This window comes from Phalacrocorax aristotelis, chromosome 2 (assembly GCF_949628215.1).
Source record: "Phalacrocorax aristotelis chromosome 2, bGulAri2.1, whole genome shotgun sequence".
NCBI lineage: Eukaryota > Metazoa > Chordata > Aves > Suliformes > Phalacrocoracidae > Phalacrocorax > Phalacrocorax aristotelis.
This window is the reverse complement of record NC_134277.1, coordinates 102,400,819-102,423,996: the sequence shown is the minus strand read 5'-3', so window position 1 is coordinate 102,423,996 and position 23,178 is coordinate 102,400,819. Positions and strand designations below refer to the sequence as shown.

Below are 23,178 nucleotides of genomic sequence, written 5' to 3'. Positions count from 1 at the left end.
TTTGCTTCTGTGATCTCCTCATATTTGTGGCTTATCTCAGGAATTTTAAAAGTGTTTTCCTTCTACTGTTCTCAAAGTGCTCCTTTGGCATAGCTGGCTTGAGGTCATTGCCTCTGCAGCGAAACATCCAGTCATTGCATTTTACTGGAGAAGTCCTCTGAGCACCCTTCAGCGTGCAGGGGAGGAGAGACAGAGCATGCTTAGGCTAAGTCTATAAGCCAGAAATAAGCTGTGCTGGGAACCATACCCAGCCCCTGGAAAGCAAACACCTGCACTAAAAACCCATTCCCTGGTGTGAGTCTGCCAAGTACCACCTAGCAAACCACTCTTCCTCGCTGCATAGTGCCTAAGCTGCTCCACGTACCCCTCTGAAGGCTAAGGGAGCTCATTAGCACAGATACAAGCCACCCCATGCTCATCAACCTCAGCACCCAGCAACTAATAGAAATACAGCCTTTCTCTTCACATGTGGTATGGTAGTGTTTCTCCTGGTTTTTTAAAGCTACTGATGTGAATTTTACCTCTCCTTTGCTGGGGAGAAGAAAAGCTGGCTGGAGAGCAAAGTGAGGCAGGTCAGTTGTTGGTGGACTTCCCTGCAGTACCCTGAGGGCCACGATGAATGGCAAGAACTGTTTTCTTGCCCCTTCAGCAGACCAAAACCTTTCACCACATTTGGTTCAGTGGTGTCATTTGCCCCCAAATACCAGCCACTTTAGGAATTAGAATTAGGGCTTGGAATTAATAGCCTAAAGATACTATTGTTCAGTAAGACTGAGTAAATAGCCATACATGCAGGCAAATCTACTCAGAGGAACATATGCATGTACTCTGATGAAAGGAGGTTGTGTGTGCTGGTGATAATCCTATTGCACAGGACTTCTTTTTTTTCAGATCTGACAAGTGATGATTTGAACATGAAAAGTAGCACTTTTTTATTAATTTGCCTCAAATCATTGCTGACATGTATGCATCCAGAAAAATTGGTGTGACCTCAACTTTGCTGTATTAGTCAGCCCTTATGTTAACATCCTGTTATGGCCAGCCCCAGAAATGGCAATCTCATTTTGCCAGTAAATTCCTATTACATTGCAATATCACATGTGATGCTGTTTTATATTAGGGACATGTTGCTAGGGTGTTCTTGCTGTTTGCTCACACTGCTTTCCCTGCTTGCTAATTCCTCCATATGATACTTGCAAAACTTTCATAAGTTGTCCTGGGATGACTGATGTTCCTTACTTTATTTTACAAAAGATCTAGGACAACCGTGGACACTATGGAAATGGCAAGGAGATCCTCTAGAAGGATCTCATCCTCACATGGAGCTCTCTTGAAGCCTGACGCAACTGTGGATTTCACCAGGTAGGTGCAAGCCTGACTGCAAAAAAGTAAGTCCCCTAAAATAGTACCGAACCAAGCCTAACAGTACAACGATCTGTGAAAAAAAGACCAATATGTTGTTAATCTTGAACACCATTCAGCCAAAGCTCTGTAAAAGGTTTATCAGCTGAAATGGGTGCAGGTTCTCTGACTGCATTATGCAGGAGGAAGCTTGTCCAGAGGGAGCAGAAATACCATACAGAATATTAGTGCCACAGCTCATATGAGAGTTCACATCTTCTGTGCAAAAGGAGACTCCTGCAGTTTTATGTTCTAGCCATATCCCAGTCTTTTCCTAAAGGTGGCTGATATTCAAAAGGCTGGTAGCTCAGTGTAGCTAGAAGCTATTTGGTATTTGAAATTCACCTGTAATTGGTGCCAGCCTTCTCTTTGTTCACCATATATTCATCTTTTTCCGCTCCCAAGGCTGTAGAGTCCAAGATAACTTTTCCTCCACACTTCTCACCCTCTCTTCCCTGTCTCTTGGGCTATCACACTGTGAGCTGGAGGGTTATGTGTCCAGCCATTTAGGCTTAGCACACTCTCTTGAAGGCTCTTGTTGACATACCACATGGTCAATGACCTCTCCAGAATGTGCTGCTTCTGGGTAAAGCTTTTTGAGATCTAAAGAACACATTTTTTGCAGCAAAGGCTGCTAGATTGAATGAAAGGTATTGGTATTGGTGGAAGGGCTGTTAGTTTCTGGGGGAGAAGGCTTAAGAATAGTAAAGGCTGAGAGAGAAACTCAAACTTTTAAAAAGGAGAGCGAGAATCATGTTCAGTTTGAAATTTAGGTCAGAGTTACCCCAGAGTAATTTTTGTACGGGTTCATTCATCTGCTGGCCACGAAGAAAATCTGTCTTCTTCTTCAGTTATTTCAGACAGTACAAGTCATGTCTATGGAGCAAGTTTCACTACCTCAATTACAAGGGACAGTTAATCTCACGGAGCTGATGGGAACCCAATCAAGGCATGTTGTTTGATTAAGTTGGAGTCAATGGTAAGAAAAAGAGGCTTGCTGAGACACCTGACATAATGAAAGCCTCCAGTAGAGGAGAAATAGGATTTCACAGACCCTAAAAATGGTGCAGCTTGACTTAGTACAGGTGAGCTGAGGAGCTGCAACACTTGTGTACCTGTTTTAAATGCTTTAAAATGTTGCATTTCCATTCAGTATCTTGCTAAGTATATTCCACATGTCGCTAGCAATGTCTGGTCTAGAACAGAGAAAACCAGGACACCAGTCTAGGCTGCGTGTTTAGGAATTGTCTGCTTTTGCTCTCTAGTTCCACATCTGAAGTCACAAAAATTATAACAGTTTCTAACTAAATGTGATGGGATATGCAGTGGATTATGCTTTCACGTGAGAGCTAAGTAGCAGAAGCAGATGAGCTCTTAAGAAACAATGATCCTGGTTTTATGCAAATATGCCTGCTTAAAACGAATGAGGGAAGAGGAATATGGAAATAGATTATATGATAATACAGTAGAGTAACCAGAATTATTCTGAATAGATTTCTCTTTTTAAGATTTTTATGAGGCATCAGCTGCTCTTTGTAATTCTTTTCTTAACACTACCATCAAAGTATGTCTTATCAAAATATACATCTTTGCTGTGGCATTTATGTTCACCCTGTGAACATAAATTAAAATTGAGACAAAATATGGTGTTTTTTTGTGCAGGGCACTGAAATAATCATAACAACATACAGCAACTGAGAGTAAAGGGTTTGAAAAGACTCAGTCACAGATAAGAACAGGAGGCTACTCACAAGTGTGCCATTTCCTTTGTCAAACTAGTGATTAATCGAGGACACGCACCTTCCCCATCAATTTTGTCTTGACTGGTGAAATCCAAAGCAGGCATCCAATTATTCAGCAATATAAGACATATTTATTACTGTGCAATTAGCTACCTACTTGTTTTCTGCTCTTCTTCTAATTAATGTTTAATGTCAAAACACCCCTAAGTCCTGGAACATCTACAGGTTTCTGAACAGATGTGATCAATGTGAGGGGCCCAAATATCACATTTAATGCCATCACCACACATAGACAATGAACACAAAGATATTTATTTGGTAAAAATTATAACAAACAAACAAAAAACTGTAGAAAGCCCAAAATTGGAAGTCCTATAAATTATTTTTAGGCTGAATGGAAATAAAGCTGGTATGGATGAGTAGATTTCATGAACTTAGCTCAGGCATAACTGTAAGAGTGTGTCTTAACTGTGTTTCACATACTTGCATAGAGTGACAGGTTAGCTGCCTCTTGGTCTTTAAAATGCCCCTAATAATTGCAGTGACTGAAAAGTAACACTTCCTTAAACCATACCACTCTTGGAAATGCCTGACTGGCTGGTATTGTGGCATGTGAGACAGTATGGCCCCATTCTGCGTTCAACCAGGACAGTAAACAGCATCTATGGGGTTGCAAAGGCAGAGCTGGTGTAGAACTCACCTCTTTGAATTTGTTCTTTGGAATGTGACTGGCAAGGCTGGGACATTTGTATCAAGAGCTGCTTTCTGTCCCATCTTTCGTGAGACATTCTGAGCTTTTGCTGCATGCTGCAAGGCAGCTTTGCAAGTCAGATTGGGTCACCTGGTTCCTTCCATCACGATGCTGCTCTGCAGCAGGATGACTCCAGGGTGCAACCTGAGTGTCAGTCCAACACCTACGGTCGGCCACCAAAGTCTTTCGACTGGCTTCAGCAGGAGTAGGATCACACAATTGATCACATCATAACATTGATGACACCACACTATTGCTTCTCAGGAAAAAAGACGGAGACTCTTCAGTGCTGAAGCCATAATCCAAGTGGCAGAGAAGTTGGCAGGGAAGACACGCAGCAGTTGAGACTCCGAATACCCTTCCTTATGACAGCGTGCATGGCTTGGCACCGACTCATATTGACACCTGCCTTATCTGCGGGAGAAGACAGGATTTACGCTGAGAAGGAGGACAAGGGCAACAGATAGGCTGGAAAACAGGAATATGTTATACCGTATGTCAATACAGGGTGTGAGGTGCCATGATAATATAGACCTGTGACAGGTGGAGTCAGAAGTTCCTCAAAAGCTGTTTCATGCAATTAATGGTTAATCTGATGCCTGAAGGCTGCAGTTTTGAGGACATTTCCTCTCCCTGCATCCCCTTCTGTGTCAAATATGTCCCTGATCAATGTCTTCTGAAGCTCCTAGTTCCTGCCTGCTCTGTTACCGTCAGCTAAATATAAGCTGTGGATGCTGCAACGTTCCCTGCAGCCATCTAACTCACACACGATCCAGCCCACTACTCTCATCAGCATTTCTGTCATGCCAGAAACTACAACAACTTGAGCAGTCTTTAGAGATAAAATATGTCCAACAAACCCACACAGATCCCATTCCTGTGGCAGGCAAATCAGTTATCTTTTGAATGACTTTTAAAACAACTTCATAGGTCTTCTGCTCTGGCAGAAGACAACGCAGCCTCTTCCCATTCTCCAGGTGCCTGCTGCACGTGATGCGCAATCTTGCACGACTACTGGAGTGTGATCCTAGCCAGGGCACCCAGGTTGTGATCATTCACACTGATGCAGGTAACGTGAGGTTAGAAAGCCCTGCTAACATAGCAAGGACTGCTCAGGAGCGGCTCAGGGCATGAGCTGCACCTGAGAGTTATGGGAATGTCACTGAGATGAGGCAGGAAACCCAGCTAAGTCTGCCCCTGTTGTCCCAGTTTAAATTGGGCACCTCTGTTCTCCTCAGCTGTGCTGATATGCCTCTATCGGTGGGGGAGGAGGGATAACAGACGATTAAAATTCAGTTACTGAAATGACAAAAATCCCCTTTCTGACCCCCTTCACTGATTCAGGTTACAACACAGTATCACAATTTCTCACACTGGCACAACATGGAAGGTGGTACGCAGCTGCACCGGGTGGGGATGACTTGCTGTAGGGGGCTGAACTTCTTCAAGTGTCCTTGCTGCTGGGGAAAATGTCTGTGACAACTGCATCCCTGCTGAACTGACTAGTGGAGAGTAAGGCTGAACAGGAAAGGATGACGATCACACCTCCTTACAAAACCAGCAAACCCTCCATGGTGTGGCTTTGCCTATAGACTGTGGAGAAGAGTCTCTGTTCGGGAGGCTCTGGGAGTTGATTGTTTGGGATCACTGGGAAAGTGGTCCAGTCCTCTCTGTGCTGGGAGGTAGACCCTTGGGATTGGAAACACCCTTCTTTTCACAGGCCAGACTGAGGTTGTGATGGCCCCAATGTCTAGGCGTTACTGTAGCTGGAGGAGCAGGAAGCAGCAGCCTGCCTGGGCAATCATGTTCTGCCTCCTGTCCAGGGAATAAGGAATGGGAAACAATGCATTTTGCTGATTTAACCTGGCCTTGGGAGCACTGATCCACCTGAGTTTAGACTGTACCTCCCCTACCTTGAACCGGGTCCAGTCTCCTAGGCGCCAAGGCAGGAATTATACAGTAACCTTGGCAGTGCTACTTCGTTAGCTTATAGTGCTGGTGATTAAAACAAACCAAAGCAAAACAAAAAAGCGCTGCCTGCTGCCATCATTCATTCCTTTTTTTTTTTTTTCCCTTTACACACCCTGGGCTCGCCATGCCGGCCAGCTCATGTGGTAGGAAGCCAAGAGGGAGGAGGTGCTAGCAGTATCCCAGCAGAATGCTGCAGGCAGGCAGGCAGGCCAGGAAGGAACACATCATTTTTGCAGCTGATGCCTGCTGAGAGGCCTGCAGTTGTCTGGCAGCAGGCAAGGAAGCAAGGTCCATGCTTTACATACTGTTTCAGACAGAAGCGAGGCAGTGGTTTAGTGCAGCATGAGAAGCTGTCAGGTTTCATGTAAAAGTGGTCATAGATCCAAAAATGTAAATTTTTAGTAGAGCTGGTGAAGAGTGATGGAGGAGAAGGTGTCTTTCTGGAAATTTTAGCTGAACACAGGGCATTAGGCTCAGTACGGAAGTAACTGCACGAAATTACATGACCTTTCTTATCCAGACTTCATGATCTGATTTTTCCCTCCTGGGTATCAGAAAAGATGTGAACCTCTCAATTCTTTTTTCGTTTCCTGACGAAAGATGCCCATGTTCCTCAGTGGAAGTAAGCTTGCGTGTATACAGCAAGCAAGAAATGCAGTTTTCTGCTGAGCTGCGAGGAAAGACTGGCAGAAAGGAAAGGAAGAGTTCAGCAGGTACTCTGCATACATCAGAAAAGGATGTAGTTACAGTGAGGAAAAGAGAGCAGAGGACCAGCAATACAGTGCATTCTGTATATATACACATTCATATCCAGATAAGATTTGATTGACATTGCTATATATTAAAAGCACACAGCTTCTTTACTATATTATTTTACTAATATATTCACTTTTTGTTTATTTTCTTTAAAGGATCGTGTCGTGATTTAACCCCAGCTGGCAACGAAGCACCACACAGCTGCTTGCTCACTCCACCCTGGTGGGATGGGGGAGAGAATCGGAAGGGCAAAAGTAAGAAAATGCATGGGCTGAGATAAAAACAGTTTAATAATTGAAATAAAATAAAATAAAACAAAACAATAACTACAACAACAACAATAATAAATTGCAGTGAAAAGGAAAACAACAAGAAAGAGAGAGAGAGGAACAAAACCCAGGAAAATCAAGTGATGTAACCTCTCACCACCCACCAACCAATGCCCAGTCCTCCCCAAGTAGCAATTGCTGCCCCCAGCCAACTACCCCCAGCTTATATACTGGGCACGATGTCATATGGTATGGGATATCCCTTTGGCCAGTTTGGATCAGCCATCCCGGCTGTGTCCCCTCTCATCTTCTTGTGCACCTGGCCGAGCATGGGAAGATGAAAAGTCCTTGATTTAGTATAAGCACTGCTTAGCAACAACTAAAACATCAGTGTGTTATCAACATTATTCTCATCCTAAATCCAAACCACAGCACTATACCAGCTGCTAGGAGGAAAATTAACTCTATCCCAGCCCAAACCAGGACAACATCCTTACTTTTTGTGATGATGATGATTATTACATGTAAAGAGCAAACTGGAAAGAGAACAAATTGTAGCCATTTCTGTAGTAATCGTATCTGTATTGGTAAAATAACCTCTGATGTTATTTAGAGATCTGGTTGGTGCCATGGGGAATCACCACAAAACTGTTTGACAAGTCACATCAATTTCAAACTGCTAGTCACGTTTCTTCTGAAGACCAGAGTATGCAGTAGTCCCTGAGACACAGAGTGCAGCAGTACATTATTGCACCAGCAAAATAACTCTTCTTGGTTTTACACTGTTGCTCTCACTGAATGCATTTCAGATTTCTTAATTAGACATAAACAACTTTAATCTCCCAGATCCGTCACTCATGTTGCAGAGTGCTTGAAATATGAGGTTTATGCAGTAATCCACCCCTTTAGGATGGAGGGCGACCAATCACAGTCCTGCTGCAGTGAAAATGATCCTTTCATTGAAACTAGGCATCGCTACCAGAAGCAAGCTGAAGGATTTCCAAGGCTGCCAAGCCTCTTCCTTCACTCCCATCCAATAAGCTTCTTTCTGTCTTGATTTTTATAGGTGCAATTAGGCAGCTCGCGTGCCGCGTTTCTGTAACATGGCTGTTAACTCACGGCAAAAATCGTCAACAGCAAAGTGCACCAAGCAAAATGCTGCACTTTGTGGATTTTTCTTTGGTCCTGGGAAAGGAGGCATGTTCGGTTCCCTTCGACCTAGCAGAAGCTCCGAGACCCGCCTCTCTCCCTGCACAAGGAGTTTGCTAAGCAATCTCTAGCGAGGGCGTTATCTCAGAACAGGTACTGAAGCGGCTGCCGTCCCCACGGAGATAAGGTGGGGGAGTGAGGGAGAGGCGGATGAGTTCTGGACCAAAGGTCACCCTCTCCCAGGGCTTGAAACGATCCAGCCTGAGCAATCCCTTTCCCAGGCGGCGAGCACCGGCTTTACGATGACAACCACCCCCGTCACACCATACACCTTTTCTTTAATGACATGAGCCCAGAGGAGATTTCCCGCGGTGCAGGAGCCCGAAGGTGCAGAAAGGCACAGGAGGAGGGCCGGTGCTGCTACCGGAGGCCTCGGTGGCGGACGAGCCCTGGGGCGGCGGGGAAGGCCGAGCCGGGACCTGAGGCGGCGGGGGGGCCGGGTCAGGCCGGCTGAGCCGAGCCGAGCCGAGCCGAGCCGCTGGCGGCCGCCGGCAGATGGCCCCCGCCGCTGCTCTCCCGGGCCCGCCGCAGCGCCGGGGGCTGACCGGGCGAGGGAGGGGCCGGCCTCGCCGCGCTGAATTTCCCAGCCCGCTGCCCTCCTCCCCTCTTCCTCCTCCTTCTCCTCCTGCCGCCTCTCGCTCTCGGCGGCCGGGCGGGCGCGATGGCTTCCTGAGAGCGATGCTCTCGGCCGCCGCGTCCTCCTCCTGTGCCGCCGGGTGCTGGGTGGGCGCGGGCGGGCGGCTCCCGGCGGCTCTCGCGAGGTGAGGAGGCCGGTCCGGGGCGAGGGCGCCAGCCCTCCCGGGGCGGGGGCAGCACCGCCACCGCCTCCTCCCGCCCGCGCCTGAGCCGCCGGTGCCGGGCGGGGGGAGCCGGGCGGCGCGGAGGGACCGGCCGTGTGAGGGGGAAGGAGGGAGCCGGCGCGGGGGCCGCCACGCCTGACGGCCGCCTGCCCGCCCTGGGCCGTTCCTCCCCTGGGAATGCCCCTCCCGGCCGGGCGGGCAGCCGGGGGCGTCATGTAGCGCGGAGGGAGCGGGCTCCGCCGGGCGGGAGAAGCCCCGTCCCTCCCTCCGTCCGTCCGCCCTCACCGCACACACGCAGCAGAGCGCGGCGCACCGCCGGCCCGCCCGCCTCCCCCGCCCCGCCGGTTGCATGCCCGCCGCGCCTGGCGGAGGGACGGCGCGCCGCTGAGGCAGCCCCGCCGCCGGGCACCCCCGGGCAGCGCCACCATGGCCGAGGAGAGCTCCGACGTCCCCAAGGAGTTGATCGGTAAGGGACGGGGCATGGCGGCGGGGGCGGGAGACCGGGCGGAAGGTGTTGTGGGGCTGGCGGGAGGGGGGGCAAGTTTGGAGGCCGCCGTGCGCGACCCCGGGCTGCAGTGCTGCCGGTGTGTGTGTGGGAGGGATGTGGGGGGACCCGGGGGGGGGCCGCGCGGAGACGGCGAGGCCGCGCCGCGGGCACTTGGCCCCGCTGCTGGGTGCGGGGACGGGCGGGCGGGGGCTGCGTGGGAGCGGGGAGGCGGCCGCGGGCGGGGGCTGTACCCGTGTCACCGGCCCCGGGCTGGCGCCCGGTGTGCCCGCCCGCCGGCGGGCAGGGCCGGGCCGGGCCCGGGGGCTCGGCGGGGTCCGGCGGGCGCACGACGAGGTGGCCCCGTCCCGCCCCTGCCCCCCGCACCCGGAGCCCACCGCTCCCCCGGGCGCCCCGGCCCGACGGCGCGGGCTGGGACTGGGGCGGCGCGCTGGGCTCTGCGCCGGGCTTGGTGTTTGATCCCCTGGGGTTTGCATAGTTCGAGTCTCGTTTTCCTACGCGTGTACGACGGAGTTCGTGATAAAAGTTGTATAGCTACACGCACTCAAACCCCCGTGTTGCGTGGATTGCGCTTAGGATTCGTAGGTGATGGTAAAGGGCCCTGAAAATTCCCTTGGGGAGCTTTCGATAAATGGATCACTAGCGCTGTACGTTGGTAACTGGTGTCGTTTAGGGGTAACGGGTCTGATGCTCAGGGCCTGGTCCTCAGCCGCCTTGCCCAAGCCAGACTTGCCTTGGTTTTAATTGCAGTTTTGCCTGTTGAAGAGAGATCTAATGGTCTCACCAACATTAGAATGATTTAAAGTGTTGCCTTAATGACAAGTAGAAACAGAAATTTGTCAGGCAACAAGGTACGTGTTGCATTGAATACAGTCCTTACAAACCCCTCCTGGTTTGTTTGCACTGTTGCGTTCCCTTCAGTTTCATCAGCCAGTGCTAGTGGTGGGAATTCGTTTTAACATTTATAAAATATTGGTAAAAATCTGGATGGAAAGTTGCAGATGTCACAGATTTTTTTTTTCTGTATGGCCAAAATAGCTCTGTTTTCCAGTCCTTTTAATGCGCAAACTGTGGGGTTATGAACTTCAGTCTTTAGCTTTACTACTAAGAAATGATAAGCTGGGAAGTGTGCTAGGAGCAGCTATGGTCAAAACTGTGAACCTTTTCTATTTTAAAATGGCCAGGTATGTTTTAAGTGCTAAACATGTGGTGGTACTTACTCGCTGTGGATCTGCACCGTACCCCAGTATATTGTAGGTGAGGTGTGGTGCATATTACGGGTAAAATTAAAGTGAGCATCTTCATACACCGCACCCATTGGTGGCTTTGGACAATTTTAAGTATTTACCCCCCAGTCCTGGTGCCCTGTGCCCACCCAGCTTGCTTTGTCAAGGGCTCTTCTGGGGCATGTGGATCTGTTCATGTAGGTTGGTCTGATTTCTAGCAGTATTTTTGGTCTCTGTGTGTTAAAATTTAACCTTTTAAATAGACTTTTTATAGTAACCCTATGCTTTGAGAACAGGATGAAAGGATGTGCCTTAGCACTGAGTGATTGGAACGTGGAGATTAAACTGGGGGTAGGAGTGTTTGAGCTGCGGTTTTTGTTCTGTTACTCCCTTCCCATGTGACCTTTGTTCAGGTCTCATAGGTCATAGTCTTCAAAAAAAACCCCTCTCTTACTCTTGGCTTACCTGGATCTGCTCCTCCGAGGTACAGGTGTCTGAAGGTAGGCACTCATAGTCTCCAGTGTTAAAAAAATGATTGAGTGCTTGAAAATATGAGTCTTAATGTTGCGTTTCCATCTCAATCTGTAAAATTGCTTTGCTACTCCACTTGCAGCTAATGTGTAAGGAAGTGTCTTCAGTCACATGGGCAGTATCTATGAAATCTATATCTTAACTCTTTGAAGGAGCATTTGTAGCCCGTTCTGGCAGATAGAGCCTTAGAGGGAGCTGACATCCCAATGCTCTGCGGAGGAGTCTCGGGTGCCAGGCCCGTTTTCTGCCTATTGCTTGTTGAAGTACGAGTGCCGGAGCTGAGGGCCTGCAGTCATTCCCACTGCTGCTGTGTGGGACCTGTGGGACAGCCAAGGGAAGTGAGGCTTCCCCACGCCGGCGCCTCAGGAGGAAGCCTTTTGCTATACACAGGCGCTTGGAGCTGTTTTTGGGAGAGGAGAAACCAAAAGGCAGAGTCTGGGGGAGGAGGCGAATTAGCAGAGACAGCAGCAATACCTTTCCTTCTCCAAGGTGGTAGGACTTAATGGAAAAGACTGTGTGGTCAGCTTGCTTCTGAGTTCTCAGGCAGGGACAGGAAGGCCAGAATTCAGCATCACCCATGGGAGGGGAAGCCTTGAGAAAACAGTTGCACATGGGAGGACAAGGCTGGACTTCTCCCGGGGCTTTGCTTACCTGGCTGCTTGGGGAGCTTGCAGCCTGGCTCCTGACCAAGCAGTTGCCCGGGGAGCCAGCCATGCTGGCCATCTGCCACTGGGCTGTCACAGCTTGGGGCAGGCTTCTCGCCGGGCAAGCCGCTGCTACCGAGGAGCTTTTGTTTCCTGATAGGAAAATTAAAATTCCTGGGGATAACATGCCGATTCTGCAGAAAGAGCTTTCTGGTGGAGAGTCGCTCCAACCAGGCGCGTTTCTGACTTGCACACCCTACTGCCCTGCAGGCAAAACGCTGTGGCCTGGGCTAAACGTCCAGGCTTAATAAATGGTGTGTTGTTTGTGCTAACACATTCTGACTGCCAGATGAAAATTGTGCAGAAAAGTGCTATACAGAGCACTATATTAAACGCCTTAGGAAGAACCCATTATCTTCAATTTTAGCCTTTAAACTTTAGTGTGCAGGAGGGCAGAGGGTTGTGTCTGGGGAGGGTGGAGACTTGCCTTTTACAGATGCCAGTTGTAGTGCTGGAAATAGAAATCTTTTAAACACATTAACCTTTCTCATCCCTTTTCTGTGGGGGCTGGGGAGTGAAACCTGTGGGAAGGTGCCACATTGTTGGCTCATCCAGATGAACTCCTGTGTTTATCTCCCAAATCACATCAGTGTCAGTACTCGTATAAGCTTTCAGACATGGTTTACTGTGTATACATTCCCTTCAGGCCACGGTGCAAACGTTTAGGGGAGGGGCTCGTTCATTCAGTACTTGGCAGAGACTGCCATGTACGTGTCTATGCATATATGTATTAAAACATTATGGCAATTAATGGAACTTTGGCGTTGGCGCCATGAGGTGCCTACATAGTTGCTGGGGCTTGGACCGAGACCAGTGTTGCCTTCCATAGCATCCGCGGCATAGCTGTCAGGTGTTAGCATCTCGAAGTCTGCTTGGTTTGCTTTGCAACGTAAATGCGCGGCGTGCAAGATGTGGGAACACTTGCTTTTCCATTTAGCCTCCCTGATATTGACAACAACAGGCTAAATTTTTTGCAATGCAAGAAGCTAATTTGCTTTAGCAAGCTTTTCAGGTACAAATAATAGCAAGTGAGGAATTTGTTGTGTTTTCCCAGAGTAGAGCTAAGCAGTGCTGGGGCTTGTTTTGGGAATGCTTTTGATGTGTAAGTAGTGCTGGAAAGAAATATCAAATGATGCTTAGAATCCCGGCATATGGAATCGATAATCCTATCATACTAGATGTAAATGTATCACCTACACAATAATTTATAAAAGGTGTACATGTGTTAGGTTGTGTTTAGTACTGGTGTATGTGCATGAGATTTCCATGAGTGCAAGCGGCTGAACAACGTAGGTCTGAGTCTTTTGGAAAACTTGACAGTGGTGTCTGTTTCCTTCTCATGTTGACACTGAAGGTATTTAAGATATTTTCTTTTATTTCAGAAAGCATCAGGGATGTTATTGGGAGGAAAATAAAAATTTCAGTCAAGAAGAAAGTAAAGCTGGAAACGAAGGGAGATAAAGTGGATAACAGAATATTGGTAAGTATGAGAGAAGGACTCTGATTACATATGTGAAAAAAAAGCCTGTATGTTTTCAGAAGGCATTAATTCTCCTCTGGAAGGATTCTTTGAACTTTGTGTGTGCCATAAGGTACACATATCCTTATTTTCCTATTTCCTTTCTAGCCTGCATAGCAACTTGATGTGCAGGCATGCACACGTGTGTACATGTTTATAACTGAATTGCTCTTCAGAGTTTAGGGCATTGTGTTGTGGACTGGTGCTAAAGCAAGCTGTTATTAGAACCTGTTCTAAAATAATTCGCTGCTTTTGCTGGTTTCCCATTTACATCCGTAGGAATTTTGAGTGGACAAGAATGCAGAATGAAGCATGTAGAATTACTTATCTTTTGAGAACGTTCTGAAGTTGTTATGCAGTGAAGAGTAACAGTAAAACTATTGTGCTTTTTGAACTCAGATGACTGCTTTTTGGTATTCTCTGTTAAGTCATACATCTGCACTTTTAAAAGAAATGCTTAATGTGTAGGATCCTCCATTGTCATTCCTAAAACTGTAGTGGAGGAAAGCGTCAGATTAATCTCACTTAAGTATGCTTTCCTGTTTTCACAAGAATAGTTTTGCTGGCCTCTCTTGATAAGAAGAAAGCTGTGGTGATGAGCTGGTATGCTTGCATACTATCATGAATACTTGGAATGCAAAAAGAGATGGAACTCTATTTTTTCATTCTTTTTATATGTATCAGGAGAACTACAGTAACAGACACAAATAAGTACAGTGCTGTTACAACATTTTGCAAGATATTTGAGATGTGGTGCTTTGCGTCAGTAAAAATGCTATTGCACATTTGAAAGTTCTGTTGCCAAAACTGTTGTTACAGATTTTAGGTACGCTCCCTATGCAGATATTCTGTTTTGTCTTTAACAAATGCAACTTATTAATCAGTTCTGAATTATCTTTGTAAAGTACATGTCGCTTATCCCTGGGCAGTAAGGCTCTAGATAAAGGTCAACTTTTCAGCTAGAACAGCTTCTTAAGGAGTTTGAAATATATTCTGCATAATATCTACCCATGCTATATGTAGCTCCTGGGTTTACAATTTCTGTACTGGGAATAGGTTGAATATGTGCATGTTGATTTATCATCACTATTTATATTTGAAAGCCATGCTTATAGGGGAGGCTGATAGTTTCACTGTAACACTTGATTGACTTTCTGACTTATGCAGAATCATTATTGTTATCAATATGGATATTAGGAAAAAATTCTTCACCGAAAAGGTTGTCAAACATTGGAACAGGCTGCCTGGGGAGGTGGTGGAGTCTCCATCCCTGGAGGTATTTAAAAGAAGGGTAGATGCGGTGCTTGAGGATATGGTTTAGTGATGGACTTGGCAGTGATAGGTTAGGGGTTGGACCTGATGATCTTAAGGGTCTTTTCCAACCTTAACGATTCTATGATTCTGTATTGTGGAAGTATTGAAATACTGTTCTGATCTGATGGGACCAAAAGAATGTCAAGCTTTGAATTGTCAGTGAAGTTTCTGAAGGATGTGCTACTAGGCAGTAAAATGCCTGAATGTGATAACTTTGATGTTTTTTCCTCTCTTTGATCTCCTAAACTCTCAGGTGGGGGACTTAACCTATTATGACTAAAGAGGTACTGAAAGGGAGGAAACCTCTTTAAGGTGTTCACAAGTTAGCGAGCACTTCTTGTGCATGCGCACGTGTTGTCTGAAGTGCGCAGTATAAGTCTTTGAAGGGGATGAATTGCTGAAGGAGGTGTTGTCTGGTACAACTGTTTGGTCTTTGATGCAAAAATGTAGAGGATCTATATTGTGGGGAAAAAAAAAAGGGAAAATGTCTTTGTGGTTAGAGAAATTGACTGTTGACTGCTGGGGTTGGGTTTTGTGTTTTCTTCTGCCACAGAAGAAAATTGCCCTGTGTGAAGCTTTACAAATCACTAATGGCATTTTTTTCCACAGTGTTTTTCTAACTGCATGTATGTATCTTGTATCTTCACTTTATGTGGTTTTTTTTGCAGAAGTGCTGAGTGTTATCTGCTGTGGCAGAGGCCAGTGGAGACTGGTTCCTTTTGAGGATGCAGAGTTCTCTGAAATGCAGAGTGCTCTGAAAAAAAAAAAAATGACATCAGCAACACCTTAAGTTGGGGTACCTCAAGTTAGTGGAGGCTTTTTGGCCTTACTGTGTCTATGCAGTTCCACTTAACTGTGAAGTAGAGGAGATATACCCTCCTCTCCTCAAAAGAGTGATGCTGAAAATAAATAACCTTGCTTCAGAAATATGCAGGTGCTTAATGCTAAATACCACAGGAGAGCTGCCAACAAGATTAAGAATCTTTGTACTCTGAGCTGGGACTTAACAGTATTCAGTAAATAATGTATATGGCCGCATTCTGACCAGGGCAGGTAATACTGAATGCTGAGTTGCTATGCCTTGGGTGACCATGTCAGACTGAATGCTCAATGAAGCGTTGGCAGCAAAAGCAATTCAGTAATTAAAGACTATATCCTTAAGTGCATGCACCAGAGGGCTCAAATGTGATTGCATGGGCAACCTTCATGCCAGCGTTCCTCGACTCCTGAGAGCTTAGTTTTGAAATGTTAATCTTCTGAGTGCAGTCTCCAGAGTGCACGTGCGGCAATGAATTGTTTTGAGATTTTGGTTTAAATTTTATTAGTAATTAGGTGTTTATAAACAAATTAGGTAACGTGCATTGGGTCCAGCACTTAATAAGGAGAAAATACCCGTTGCTTTCAGTCTCTCTAACCCCAGAGCCATGGTGGAATGTGCGCGAGGTTTTAGAGGAGGTTGGTTGCAGAAGTTGGCACTGAGCCCTGGCACCCGAATCTGCGCTTTAATTAAATGATTTCTCATCCTTCCTTCCTAGGAAAATCCAGCAAAATCAGTACCATTTTGAGAGAGAGATTATTTAAAAATGACTGCGCTTGACAGGTAACGATAAAAACACCTGACCTCTGGCCCTGCTGCTCACAGGGTATTTAAGGTGCACAGTACTAGAATATGGATATAACCATCTACTTAAGTCACTCTACTCTAGGAAGTTCCTCTGATAATAAGGATGAAAATAGGAGTCTGAGATGAAAAAAAAACCCCGTGCAAAACTGCTCGTGTTGCTTGTGGTGGAACTGGTGGATAAAGTCCATGCTTCCCTTAAAGTGCTTTAGGATCTCAGCTCTTGGTGCTGAAGTTTGGAAATGATGACTGGGAATGTTGATGTAAAACAGACTTTTTCAGTCTGTACAACAAGCTTGTTGCCTCAGCAATCTCAACATTCAGTTACTTAGTTTTTCAGTTAGTCATAATGATGCAAACCAGTAAATGGCGAGCTGTTCACCTGCCTCCGGTCTCAGGTGTGCAGGCAGCAAACTGATATCCAACCCTGAAAAGGCAATAACCGACTTGAACGGGCAGAAGGTCAGTCCTCAAGCCATGAGGGCCAAACCCCAGCCCTATCCAAGTCAGCTCAATACTCTGGCAGAGCGAAGCTGCCACTAGGAAGGTGAGGAAACACCCAGGCATGGAGGAAACCTTGAAGGGCAACAAGCCACCAAGGAGGAGCTGCCCCACAGCATGAGGAGGACAGGCATCGCGGGCCTCCCTGATCACGGCGCAGGCCCACCATGCACCAGCGAGGCGAGCAGAGCAGGGCTGAGGGTGGCAGCCGGGGCGGCTGTGCGCTGGTGATCACCCCAGCACCCTAGTGAGACCTGAGGTTGGGTCAGAGGGGCAGGCTCAGCCAGGAAGATGGCCGGGCACCGGTGTAGCTGCAGTATTGCTCGGGCCGGGTGCCGGCATTCCGGAGCAATATAGGGAACCCCAGTCAAGGCTTCTACCAGCTTTTTGGGTCACACACCCGCACCGCCTCGGGTGCAGGCAGCCAGACTCCGGCAGAGCCCTTGGGCAAGCTGCCCTAGCTGTCTCCACGGGGCTCTGAGCCAGAGGCAGGGTACTGCTGCAGGAGTGGGCCCCACTGTGTTTGGCTTCAGTACGGTTCCACAACAGCAGTTTTACCGGGTTAAAATAGGTAAAGATGTCACTATTTTGTAATTGGGTCGATGATTGCTTTGGTTTTGTGGGATTGTTTTGTTTAAACTTTCTTTTGAGGGCAAGGCTTCAGGCATCATGCTGAGCGTCACGCTGCCAACTTCTGACCTTCTCTCTAGTTGCAGGTGAAGCTGATGGGTATGTAGAGGTCTCAGTTGTAATGATAAACGTGTCGGTTTTGTGTGTGTGAAAGCAGTCAGAAGGAGAAGTGTTACACCTACTCCCTTCCTTGAGGGCCCCACCTTTTGGCACCATAAGGGATCAGTCTGAATGCTCTGTCCGTGAGAGAAGTTTCAGTGTTTTGTCTTCGTTTTTAGCCCGGAGGCCTCGGTGATTATCAGATTATCACCTACGGACGAACCCTGGCAGGAAACCAGGATGCTTAGTTTCCCTGTTGTGGTGCTGCTTTTTTTCCCCCCAAATTCCCAGGGTATCTGTACAGGGTTTTTTCTGAATATTATCCGTTGCAGTTTCTTCCAGTCAGATTTGTTGCAATTGGTAGCAATCACTGAGAAGTTGAAATTCTAAGATAAAGGCAGCTTGTTGAATACATCTGACCAGCTTGTTATGAAATACTGATGTTTTCAGTAGTGGTTCATGACAGGCCAGAATTCGGGATTCCTCTTACTTCTTGTTTCTTTGCTATTAATAAAAGAGAATACCCCTAGTCTAGTTGCCTTTGAGATTAGTTTTGCTTTCCAAAATAATATTTTAGGCATTAAAGGTGAGGAAATACTGTCATTGAATACTTTCTGCAAATGACTCTATATGGCTGGTCTGGGTTTTTTACTTTGGTGACAGCTTTTGGGTGTGTTTTTTTTGTTGTTGTTGTTTGCTTGAGGTTTTTTTTTTTATGTTTTCCTAACCTTAAGGTAATAGAATAGTGTGATACGATGTAGTGACCACGAGAACTTTATGAAGAAATCCCACCGAGGAATTTCTGTTATGCTGCTCCCCCAGGTCATTTATGTTCTCTTTGTTAAAATAAACACAGTGCTACTTCTGAAACTGGGACAGTTGCTTTGGCCCGTGGCTCTCCTTAAAATGTACTGTACGCCCAGTGTGGATCACCAGGAGTAATTTGTATGCCCTCATCACTTTCTTTGGGACGTATGTTTCCATGGGCTTTTAAAACAAAATGTTTAGTGAACTCTTTGTCCAACATGTTTATATTTATTCTGTGCACATGGTCTGAGATTCCATATCCTGCTTTTAAAAGTCACTTATAGAAGCTCAAATTCTATTTAAAAAAAAATCTGTCTGTATTTACTTCAGCATTTATGGCAGTCTTGTGCAGTGCCTGTGTGGCCTCTGAATACTGCTTGAACAACCTGGCTGAGTGTACTGAAGCAGTTGAGAAAAGCGTCTATGAGCTGCTGTGACTGTTCAGCTATAAGGGTGGCTGTCTCCGGGTAGAGGCAGTAATATTTTGCACTGCCAAAACTATTTTGGGATTAAAAGATCTGGTGCTTGTTTTCCGTTGCTCATCTTTTGTCTTGATCTATCCATGATATTCTATTGAAATAAAGATTTATTTCTCTATTTGGGTGCAAGTATCTTGCCTTAAAAATATGCACGTATATTAAATCACTAAGAGCGTGAAGCTCACAGGGTTGTCCAAGGTTAGTTTTACATAAATGTGTGCAATCTCACACATTATATCATGACAGCTGGTGTGTGATAATGATGTTAAATATGGACATTCTTTTAAAATAATGGTGTTTCCTCTTCTCTGCCCAGAACGTTGTGTGTTATGACATATATCTTAAGTGTGTGTTTATGAAGATGAAAGGAAGTAGGTGTTGGTACATCCTTCATGTCAGGAAATCTAAGTGAAGTGAGGTAGAGTAATCAAAATTACTTCTATGTGAAAATGTATTTTAATGCATGTACAAGACACCTTTTAGAAAATAATTGAACTGTGGCCAATAAGGTTGCTGCAGGAAACTGAAATAAGAGAACTGCTGGAAAGAGAATTTCTTAATCCAGTCATGCAATTGTATATAGTCCCAAAAATGGAAGTGTTTTAAAAATAGATATTAATTTATGTGCAGGTTTTTACTGAAATCTATGTTTATGTTATACACTGATCTATGAGGTTACTTTTGATTTGTGGGAAGATTTACAAACTTATCATTCTGAGGCTGTGATAGTGCATGTAAATGTTGAAATCCTCCTTGTTGAGATGTTTCCCTTGCAGGAGGGGAAACTGGCCATCAATGGAATTAACCAGGCTGACAGGAATGCTTACCTCTTCTTTGCGTTTTTGAGGCTGGGTATTGCTTTTCTTTCCTCAATTTCCATTTCCAATTCCTACTTCTGGTTTTCCTTTTCATCTTCTCCTTCCTTATTTCTATCTTCTCCCACACTCACAGTATCCATTGCAGACAGAACCTTGCCTTGTGTTTAAATCGGTGTTGATGCACTACTTAGAATAATAATATGAATAAACTCCGAGGCTCCTTTCTCTCAGGTTTGTCTGCATTAAGGATAAGATCTAATCTACTCGCTTAATTAAACTGGCCTTTGACCAAATGGAAACAACTCTCTTTCTCTGGCTACCTAAGCAAAATGTAGATTTTTCTACAGTCCTGGCACTTCTGAGTGCAGCTCTGCTGTATGTTTCTTTGACACTTGGTTGAAGCATAGAAGGTTTCTTGCACGTTGAGAGTATAGTGCATTCTTTGCATGCTTTGGTAGGATAGTGTAACCGTTAAATCAGAAGAGCTTGCTTGTTCTCCCTTTCTTTAGTTTTGGGCAACTGGTACACATGGGGAAAGGTAAGAAAAGGTAACTCGTCTTTTGATGCCCTGAAAGCACCTGCCTTCATTCTGCCTCGTGTACTTTGAATGTGCACGCCCACCTGCTGGCATTTATATATCCTTGTTTGTGTTCTGGAAGATGGAAATGTAAACGTTATCTCACTCTTTTAGCAGCTTCTGGTTTTCTGTTCACAGCTCTAACAGCTCTCAGGAAAAAAGAGTGGTGGGAGGCAGGAGTCCACTGTGGCTCTGAATGGTTCATGGGATCTTTCCTTCTGTCAATTTTTCTTAACCCAATTAAAATCTTTTTTTTTTTAACTGTCACACTCTTTCTACTTCTTTTGCTGAATATATAATGCACCAAAGAGGTTTGCTAATGTACTTTTATTTCTAGAGGGTCTGACTCCCTGCCACCATTATTTGTGAAATGGAGCCTTTCTAAGTGAGGTTTTGCATTGAAATCTGTGCATAAAAGTGGCAGAAGACTGAATATTACATATAATTTCCCAAAAGCTGGGAATGAAAAATAGAAAATGAGCATTAGGGTCAACTTCTTGTCTCAGTCATTCTTCTCCACTGATGGCTTTTTTTATTGCCCCCCACCCCCCCGAAGAAAGAAGGCTTGGAACGGAACAGAATATCTGTTATTTGGCATACCAATATAACTGCAAAAACCTTTTCTATATTTGGGTTTTTTCTTTTCTTCTCTCATGGCTTGTTTTGTCTGCCTGCAGATGCTTATTCTGAGAAAAGACTTCTCATGCAGGAATATAGTTCACTTTACTGTAAGTGGTGTGGAGGATGCAGTAAGCTTGAGAGAGGTCAAAAGGGCTACTAACTGAGAAGTTAGCGCAGTGTACTATGAAAAATGCTTGCTGTTGCTCAGAGCCCCTCTCTTCAACCATCATTGTGGTGGAGAAATTGGTGAATGTCACTGATTTCTGATTATTACAATATTTACTTTGGATCACTTAAAATTCTGCTTAACTTTTTTTTCTCATGGTGGTGGTAATTTAATTCTGTGTAAATTAATTACATGCTCAGGATGTAAAATTGTTATTTAAATATAAATGCTACTATCTGTGCTTCGTACTGCTACTGTAGTCCCCAAGCTGATTTCTGCCCTTGTTCATGTCTAATCTCTCCCTGTTTCTGGAACACCCACTCTGAGGCAACTCAGGAATGATATCTCTTTGTTAATGATAGCTTCCCTAATTTGAACATTTTAGATGGCAAACTATTACGATGAAAATCTAATCATAAGAGCCAGAGTCTGATAACTCCAACACTCCTGAAACAGACCTAATCAAATTAATTGGCCTGCTGTGTGAGGGAAGAGCTACCCTGGCTTGGGGAGTTAGGGTTGCAGAATAAGGCCCAAATAGCCATGGGTTGTGATTTTAACATCAGCGCACTGAAACAAGTTTCTGCTGGTCGGTACAAAGTTTGGAAAAGAAGTTGCATCTTTGGTGGTGGGCATGGGAGAGGTGGTTGCCTAGGACCAGGGCAGTGGCTTCTGGGAGTGCGATGGGTAGGTGGGGTTTTAGCAAAGGGGAAGGCTTTTCCCCCTCAGCTGAACAGTATTTGCTCATTGTTATACTACTGTCACTTTTCAGGGGGCTTTGCAAATGAATCGTGACAGCACTCACCCCTCTGAACAAATACAAATTAATAGCACATCCTGTGTGGCTAATGCAAAGGTGCCTGCAGGATAGAAACCATGAGGAAGAAAGGAGCAGCTCTTAACAGCTTATGTTTCTGGATCTTGTTTGCAAAGTGTCCTTTATTTTAAAAAAAAGTAATTGTGGGTTGGGCTTGTGGGTTGGTGCTGGACGTTGTGCAACTTATTCCCTTGGCTGACAGGCAGCATTTGTATCCCCATGTACAGTAGAAGGCCTGTGTGACAGCAGGAAGGGCTTCAGAAAGTGGGTATGCGGGGATGGAAAACAGAAGGGGAGAGGCAGAGTCTATTTTCCTCTTAGGATTTCTGTCCTGCATTGCTTTTTCAAGTGGTGTTTGTTTCTGTGCCTTTCAGTAGGTTGATAACTAGATTTAAATTTTTTTCCCCTTTCTGCATTTACAGCAGTGGTTGGCAGCGTGCTGCCGTGAGGTGGGCAGCGGTGTGGTTGGGATGTCTGGAAGCACTCTAATAGCTGGGGCTTAGGAAGCCAAGGTGACTCGGAGCAAGCCATTTCCATTTTGGTCTCCTGAGTGCTTGAAAGCAGAAGGCACGTCTTTATGGAATAAGCACTTCAGGTACACGTCTCTTCCTTTGAACACATCCTCAGTTTTCTGACTGAACAGGAATCCTCCCCTCGTACCTAAAACTTTGACAAAGTACTGCTTTTTGTAGACCTTCGCAAAATTTTGACGATTTGAGCTAAGCTATATGTACCGATTTATTCTTGGGGCCTGGGAGGAAAACAAGAAGGTGATGTAGCTGCTGCAGAGCAGTTTCTACTGGGATCTGATTAGGGGAAGTCAATGGCTATTGACCCTGATCTGAATTGGGAGGCAGGGCACTGCTGTGTTTGTTCAGGATCAGCCTTTGAATGAAAAGACTTCTCCCTCTCTGCCTTCAAGGCCATTAGCAAGACCAAAACTATTCATACAAAACTTTTGATAAAAGGGGAAGCTTTCAGAGGCTCATCTCTTAACAAACACTTGAGCCTGGTGCTTAAGAATGATAACGTCTTACAACCCTGCATGTGAGGAGCCTTAGGGGTGGGGCAGTGAAGGTAGGCCAATACAGATGTTTGGATTTTTACTGCCGCCAACTTTAACTGAAGATCTTCTCTTTTGGTGTTTACAATGTTGCCAGTAAATATTTGAAGAAATGCTAGCTCTGTTAGGTGCTGATGCACTGATGAGTAATAATTTCTGCATCTTGATAAGCTTATTCATATTCCAAATCTAAAAGTATGTATTTTATATTATTATTACTTTAAAAAGTATAACATGGAAAATGCATTTTAAATACAACAAGCAGTTTTCTTGACTGCATC

The 23,178-nt window shown here is 45.6% G+C and overlaps 1 protein-coding gene across 4 annotated transcripts in view; it reads left to right on the top strand.

Moving 5' to 3' along the window:
* The first annotated feature begins 9,206 nt into the window (after positions 1–9,206).
* CARMIL1 (capping protein regulator and myosin 1 linker 1) overlaps positions 9,207–23,178 on the top strand; it is a 200,993-nt gene continuing 187,021 nt past the window's right edge. For 2 of the 4 annotated variants that reach the window (XM_075084539.1, XM_075084538.1), the window contains exons 1-2: positions 9,207–9,365; positions 13,248–13,345. In XM_075084539.1, the coding sequence (XP_074940640.1) occupies positions 9,326–9,365; positions 13,248–13,345 (138 nt within the window). In that variant the 5' untranslated portion in view covers positions 9,207–9,325. The remainder of the gene's footprint in view (positions 9,366–13,247; positions 13,346–23,178) is intronic. The other 2 variants (XM_075084537.1, XM_075084536.1) reach the window with 1 other exon arrangement.